The following is a 7,576-nucleotide window of genomic DNA, read 5'->3' on the forward strand; positions in this document are numbered from 1 at the left end:
TTAGGCTTGAATCCTAAATTTTTTGGGGCAGTGGTGGCGATCCAGGGCGTTTCCATTGCATGAACTTCTGGATCCCAGTGATGAATCCACGTGTTGACACCAGTCACATTTCTTAAAGAAACCTGTACGGATCTGCATCATTCACGCATATAACATGCATAATTGTAATATAAATTTTCCTTAAAAATTCGATCCCTGTATTGTTTTTGAAGAAGTTTGTTTGAGTGTGGGCTTTACGGCGCAAGAGCAACATGGCCATAATGCGCCTAATTTTGAAGAAGTATGAACATTTTTGCTACTCAAGGAGAACTAAGATTTGACATGGCTAAGTATTAATGAAGGATGGCTTGGTACCGACCCTCAAAAAATATATCTTCCTCGTTCAGTTTACTGGTTCCTTTAGGGCCTTATATACCGTACATAAATCGAATCCTCCCCTAACGATATCAAGTTTCCAAGCTTTACAGTCCGCATCTTTTAAGAACTTATTCATATTAACGTTGATTAGCACCGCTCACAACTATGTGGTCCTTTTTATACCCTTTGTAGACACTATGTATTTCTTCAAGTGTTGTCTCCAGACCTGAACACAATATTCCAAATGCACCACCGCAATGCATGATCTTATACAGAAAGACAATGACATTCTTTTTCCCTATTTGTGAAGGTCATTTATCTATCAGAGAGAGAGGATACCATGTGCCTTCCTAACCACTTGTTCTCTGACTGAATCGCAACCACTAAATCTTTTAATCTGGACTACTTTTAATTCCACTTCCCTTAGCTTATAAGTCCCTGGAGTTAGGTCTTAAACATTAAGCATTAAACTGCAGTTTCCATTTTTTCAGACCTTTTGTGCAATCGATCTAAATCATTCTGAGAAAAATAGTCTGGTTCTGGTCGTTAGCAATCCCTTCCTACCTTTAAATCATTTGCAAACTTTAACTACTCTTCCTGCATTTCTCATCAATGCCATTAAGGAAGATAAGAAACATAAGTAGCCCCAAAAGTGATCCCTGTGGGACTTTACTTGCTACACTGGTCCAACCTGGAGTATGTCCATTTATGATTACTCTCTGGCCCTCACCTTTAGCCATGCCTTGATCCAACGAAGAATTTTGCCATTAATCTCAATTTTCTTTAATTTATACAAGAGCCTTTCATGGGGAAAAGTAACAAAGGATTTACTGAAGCAAGGTAAATAAAGTCAAAGTTGTTTCTTGCATCCAACTGTCTTACAACTTCGTCATAATAATTAACTAGCTTGGTCGAGGAAGACTTCCCCTTCATGCTGTGATAGATCACATTCCATTCCAATCGAGACCCACCTCAGTGCTCATCCTGTCAGACCCACCTCAGTGCTCATCCTGTCAGTCCGTCATTTTCTGGATGATTGTCCCTTATATTCAACCATCTAGTCAAACACTTTTCAGTCACTCTCCACGTTGAATATATCACCTGGTTTATCTCATTTCTAGCAAATATTAAAGAACTTTTATTGCACCTGAAACATATTGGCTTGTACAGGAGCATATAATCTAACATCTATAACTGTATGTTGCCTGCAAATAAACAATGAACAGACACAATTTGGCCTCAGTAGCCCTTGTGTCGTTAAGCCCAATACCAACAACAATAATTCCTATCGAGATGGCCCTCTATTGTATCCTTAATCTTTACAGATGCATTCCTAGTGTATCCTTAAATATGTCATTCCTATTGTATCCTTAAAGGTACAATTCTTATTGTATCTTTGAAGATAGAAGATACCATTCCTATCGAGATGGTCCTGCATTGTTTCTTTAATTAGAGAATTAAGTAAAATTTACGTCTATAATTGTCCAACTTGTCTATCACACGTCTTTTGTGGGCTGGGGAGATATTGGTGCTTTTCTGATATATGGAGATCTTTGCGAAGTCTCCAAATAATCTCATAACATCACCAACAGAATGATGCATTCAAGTCCAACATTTGTAGTATAACACGACGTATACCATTCACTCCTGTAGCCTTACCTTCTCTCAGCTTTCAATAATCTTCCCAATATATTCGTCTCATAGACTGAGATCTGTTTAGGCTGTACGAAGAGTTATTGAACGAATTTGAATCATATGTAAATTGGACAGTAACTTTTGTTTATTCCGAGATCGGTTTGCTGTTTCAACTGATGAAATTCCTTGGGTTTCCTAGAAGAGAAGCCATTCAAACACCCTGAGACCTACTAAATCGGCCTCGACGTAAAAACAAAAAGCTGATAAAAGTTCCACCTGAACTAAAGTTAAAGTATAGTTGAGTGCATAATTATCAGTTGTTATGCTTATCTAGTTACCCTCTACTTGATGTAGTCATGTATCTTTTAATGCTTCCGCATTTTAGTTGGAAAAAAGCCAAGCTCTATAGTTACTGATATAAATTATATGACAATCAGCAAACGGAATGGTGAAACAAATTTATCGAAGTAGGTAGAGGACAACTCATTTGTAAAGCGAAGTTCAAGAATTTCTTATCTCTCATTTTCTAGTTGCATAGTGTACTATGTCCTTAAATTGCTGGTGTTCTCGGTCGATTTTCCTCCTTAACTACACGCTTGATATCCACGCCTGAGACCGACCAACTCAGCATCGGAGTGAAAAAAAAGTCATAAAAGTTCCTCTCGTTGTTGAGGGGATTAAAACTCGGCCTTTTCCACGCTGGGGGGGGGGAGGACGATGATTATAGTCACTGTGCTATACTCTTGAACAGACAATGGGACAAATTGCTGTCTTATTCTATCTGAAAAGAATGTATTGTGGTCTTGATGTGGCTTGTCCATTTTAAGAAAAGTGACATGACAAGTTCTATCTCTCGAATTGTTGATGGTAATATATAATTGCGTTAGTAACGTACTGTGCTTTCTAACCAAATTTTTGCTTCTAAAACTCTATTACTACTTCATTCTACGAGGGTCCACTTGTCCTATTTTCGGGCACAGGTTCATTTCTGCTTTATTTTATTGTTTTCTGGGACGATTTATTTTTTATTTAATATATATACAAATATTCATTTTGTATTTTATAAAATAAATAAATACAGTAAGTCAATTAAAGATAACTCTAAGTAGATTTGCATAATCTTATTACCATGTGGTCCCGGTCATCTGTGACTTTTTTTTTCTATTTCAAGTTCTTCTATGGTTTCATTTAATTTATCGAAAATGAAAAAAAAATGTTTGATAAAGAAAATTCTATACATCCTTGGCGATAGCGATTAATAATTTTTTTTATAATTATTGTAGGCGGAGTTCTTTTGGAGGATAACCCATGGGTATGCAGCTGTGGACTTGTGTGGCTAGGACACTGGATCCGAAGGTGGATGAGAGAGACCTTGAGGGTACAAATGCTCCATTTTGAGGGCTTCCTATACGCCCAAACTGTTGCTCGCAAAACTATGTGTCATGTTCCTGTAACCAACGTTACTATAGCCATAGTGGACCTTAGAGCAGAAGATTTAGGATGTGAGGTGGACATAAGCAGTTGTGCGCGCGTGTTTTCGAATACTTTTGTCGTATTTCTATGTACTTTTGTGTGGATGCTAGTTAATCAACCAGTCTATGTCGGTACATGACAGAAGGTGAACCCTTATGACACGTAATGCTTGGATTTTCTATAAGATCCGTAGTGCGACCGCATTGTACTACGGATCCAAAGTTCTGCTGATTGACAGTCTTTGGGAGTCGACGAATCAGCGCTTTGCGTATTGGAGACTGTATGTGTGAGTGTCCTTCAAAGTAACTTGGCGACAGCAACGGACAGTCGAGAAGAGACTGCAGAATCTGTGATGCGATGGGCACGAAGGCCCAATCTAGTGAACCGAGTGATAAATAGTGGTGTTGTTGTTGTTGTTATTATTGTTGTTAATGCAATGGAATCAGAAAAAAAGTTTTATCGAGAGGATATTAAGTTTTAATTTTATTATATCAACCCGAATACATATCGTTTAAGATATTAATAATCATTGGATTATTTAAATAGGAAAAATATCGTAAACATTTTGAAAATTTTACACTTCACATGTTCACAAAGATTCGATTTTATTGGCGAAGAAATTAAAGATTTTAAGATTATTTTCTATGATTGGTGGTACTTAGTGTTGGACATCTGTGGTAAATACGTAAACAGCCCAAATTAAATCGCTCTATTTGATATTTTATTTCATCGACTGAATGAATTCTCAGCGAGGTGCCTAACACATTCATGTTTTTCTTTTATATGTGCCAAATACGGAAAATTTCTGTACCATACTTCTGCAGTGTGCGTTATCCTTGTGTTAACCATCATCAAGTTATATATATATATATACATATATAAAAAAAAAACTTACAGTTTCTTCCGTGTTTGTGTTTGATTTAATTATTTTGACCTCAGCATAATCCACACTACAATCTGAAGTAATCCACACAGTAAATCAATATACTGGATGCAAGCGTCATACTTCTGGTCGTGGGGGTGTAATAGAACGTTCATTTATTATTTACATACAAGATACACTGACACTTCAGTTGGATCTCCTTTTAAATTAATCCAAAAGATCGGCCTGGAAAACTCATCTGTACAGTGGGATACCGCCTGCTTTAATAATGTTTATAATGTAAATAAGCAATAGGGGTCCAACAGAGCCGATATTAGCTAGAACTGTAAGGGTAATAGCCACAGTGGCATTAAGCAACTCTTTATGATCTGCTAATTACAGCAGTGGTAAGGACTTTTTATTGAAAGGTTGCAAAAGTTTCAAAATCATAATTCCACAAAGAAACTGCAGTAACATAGTTGGTACTCCATCCTGAACCACGATCCTCTGTGCTTAGGGAAATATAGATAGAAAATATCCAGCTATACATCTCTTCAGCTGTTGACATGGAATAGCTCCTCTGGTCTGATAAATCCCTTATCATACTTTTAAGTGCATATAGCAGGTCGTTGTTTCTTACCAAATCTATTAATAATGGTTCCCGCATACCATATTATATAAATAGTGCAAGACGGTGTAATTATAATTAAGGTATAAAAGTATTCTGATGTTGTTTGAGTCCATTTACTTATTTTGCATGGTAGAGGAAGTTCAAAGGTATTGCCCATTTTAAGCAACATTTTTCTAAATGATGGATACTTTTCCGTTATTGATACTGATTTCTGCCCGTTGCTGTTTGGAAATCGTTTATCGCCAAACAGCTGGTACCCGCATTTCAACAGGAATGGTGAAACATTAGTTATGATCAGAAGTTGGTGGAACCGAAATTGTGACTTGTGTCCCAATGTCAATTGGATTCGTGCATAATTATTGATATCCGAAAGATTCCTAAATAATTAGTTCAGCTAAATACAGGATCTGCCTCAAAATAAACTAATTGGTACGATTAGATTTCATGCAGTTGGAATTCCGAAGTAGTCAACCAGCAGCTGTAAAATGTTATTCATCTTAAGCTGGAACTGACTTTTTATCATGATGCAGTCGTGTAATTTTGTTGCCTACGAAACATAGCATTTACGTTGACCATTGAGGGTTTATGTTAAGTGGGTAAATGCTCCATTTCCCAGCCGTCGGTTCATTGTCACCCTGAAACCATTTAATGAGTTCTAGTAATTAATTAGCAACATTCGACCCTCACCCACCTGTATTGGCCAGAACATTCTCGTCTCATGCGTGCTCGCTATTGCACTTCGGAAAAGTTTTAATAATCGCACATCCGGTAATTTGACACTCTTCAGTCGGAGAGTAAATTTAATACCGCACGATTAATGATATGTACATCGCAGGTCAATCGTCGGCGTGACATGCACAATGAGAGTTAAAGAAACCTTGCAGTTCCGCAGGTATGTAAGAAGAGATTTTTTTTTTCTTTCGACATTTGTGGCATTTTAATCAACTAGGAAAAGTTACAACAAATTTATTTATGTCTCTCTTCAACGGTTTTGATATTTGGATATGGAAATGTATTTAAAATGGTGGTAAGTATTTAAAATGTTTTTTGGGCGCGTACTTTCATTTTTAGTTTGTTCTTCCCATATACTCAAAAATGTTCTCATTTTTATCTTCATTAAACGTGGATTGTCACGAGTATTTTTGCCTTTTTCGACCCATATTTATCGAAATTTCACTCCTCTTCCGAATTTTCCAAATTAACTTTAAATAGAAATTTTGACCGCCTTCTTCAATTGACAAAAAATACGCAGCACTTTATTAACTGAATGCCATTGTGTCCCTGCCACAACAGCAAGTTAACACTACTTTCCCCTTATGGTTATAGCAAAACATAAACATGAAAGTTCTTTGTTTTTTAAATAAATATTGGCATTGCCTTTGCTCAAATAGTCCTACGGATACTAGCAGTTACCGACTTGTGCCACAGAGCGGAAAGATCCCGTTGCTGATTGAAGAAACTCTTTCTAGAGTTTTTCACTCGACGATGGGAGTCTCAAGTGTGCTCGTTTCCCTTTGGGACTTGAGGAACTTTTGAACTAGGAATTGAAGAAGTTTCATGGTGTTCTAATGCTTTTAGATTATCCAAAGTGTGAAAATTACATCATAATACACAATGGCAAATAGAGAACAGTATTTATGGTGTTCATTCACTGCAAAACTGGGGAGAGAGAGAGAGATTTTAATTTGGTTTTAATTATCGCATGAAAGATAGATCTCGGGAGAAAATGCTAGATAAACGAATCGAATGCGTAAAATCAAATGGAGAAACTAAAATATACATGTTTATTCGAATAAAATACAGCATTAAGAACAGAGGATGTATATTAAATGTATTCAGATACATATTTCTAAAAAGTAGGTTATATATGCACATAGCATAATGTGGCAGTAATAATAAATGATAGGTGCCCTAGCAGAAAAGTAAAACACGCTATCTGCAGCTTTGTTTTGCATGTATTATTCATTTTGATTCATTTGCATTTGGCCCAAACTACCCACTAATGTCTGGTGTCCTGAGTAATAATCACGTTTTGAAGAATTATGAACGTGGGAGGCATAAAAGGTTACTACGAAGAATCCAATCGGACTTGCTCCTGTTTTAATTTTCTTTCCGTTATATTATCAAGTATCATGTTATTTTAAAAGTAATTTTTAATATTAGCATCGCCGGTCAGTAGATAGCATATATTCAAAGCATATCACTTTGGCAGTTCTCTACCTGACGTGAAACTTTAACTGTTACTTATTTATTTAAACTATCAACTTCCACAACAACAGATGGAAGTTTGTTCGAGCAATCAACCATGCGCTGGCTAAAGGCACGCTTCTGCACATGTATTCTGCAACTGTTCTTACTCAATTTGAATTTGTGCCCCCGCATGTGCGTAGTCTGAGAAAGAATTCCAAAATCATTGAGCTTACTCAAACCATTCAAAGGCTTAAACACCACTCAGATCATCTCGCAGGCCCAGTCTCCAGACACTACAATTTGCAGAACTGAAGCATTTCAAAATGGTCAAAGCATCTCTTTATTTCCCTCACCAATCTTGTTGCCCTTCTCTGTAATCTTTCCAACAGCTCTACGTTCATCTTAAAATGAGATCTCCAGACCTGTGT

The 7,576-nt window shown here is 36.7% G+C and overlaps 1 protein-coding gene across 1 annotated transcript in view; it reads left to right on the top strand.

Moving 5' to 3' along the window:
* The window catches only part of LOC150076494 (uncharacterized), a 201,286-nt gene extending 197,330 nt beyond the window's left edge, over positions 1 to 3,956 (top strand). Inside the window, exon 4 of the mRNA XM_090387400.1 lies at positions 3,276 to 3,956. Coding sequence (XP_090243526.1) covers positions 3,276 to 3,604 — 329 coding nt within the window. The 3' untranslated portion in view covers positions 3,605 to 3,956. The remainder of the gene's footprint in view (positions 1 to 3,275) is intronic.
* Positions 3,957 to 7,576: the final 3,620 nt, after the last annotated feature.

This window comes from Mastigoproctus giganteus, chromosome 13 (assembly GCF_048544385.1).
Source record: "Mastigoproctus giganteus isolate SK-2022 chromosome 13, ASM4854438v1, whole genome shotgun sequence".
Taxonomy (NCBI): Eukaryota; Metazoa; Arthropoda; class Arachnida; order Uropygi; family Thelyphonidae; genus Mastigoproctus; species Mastigoproctus giganteus.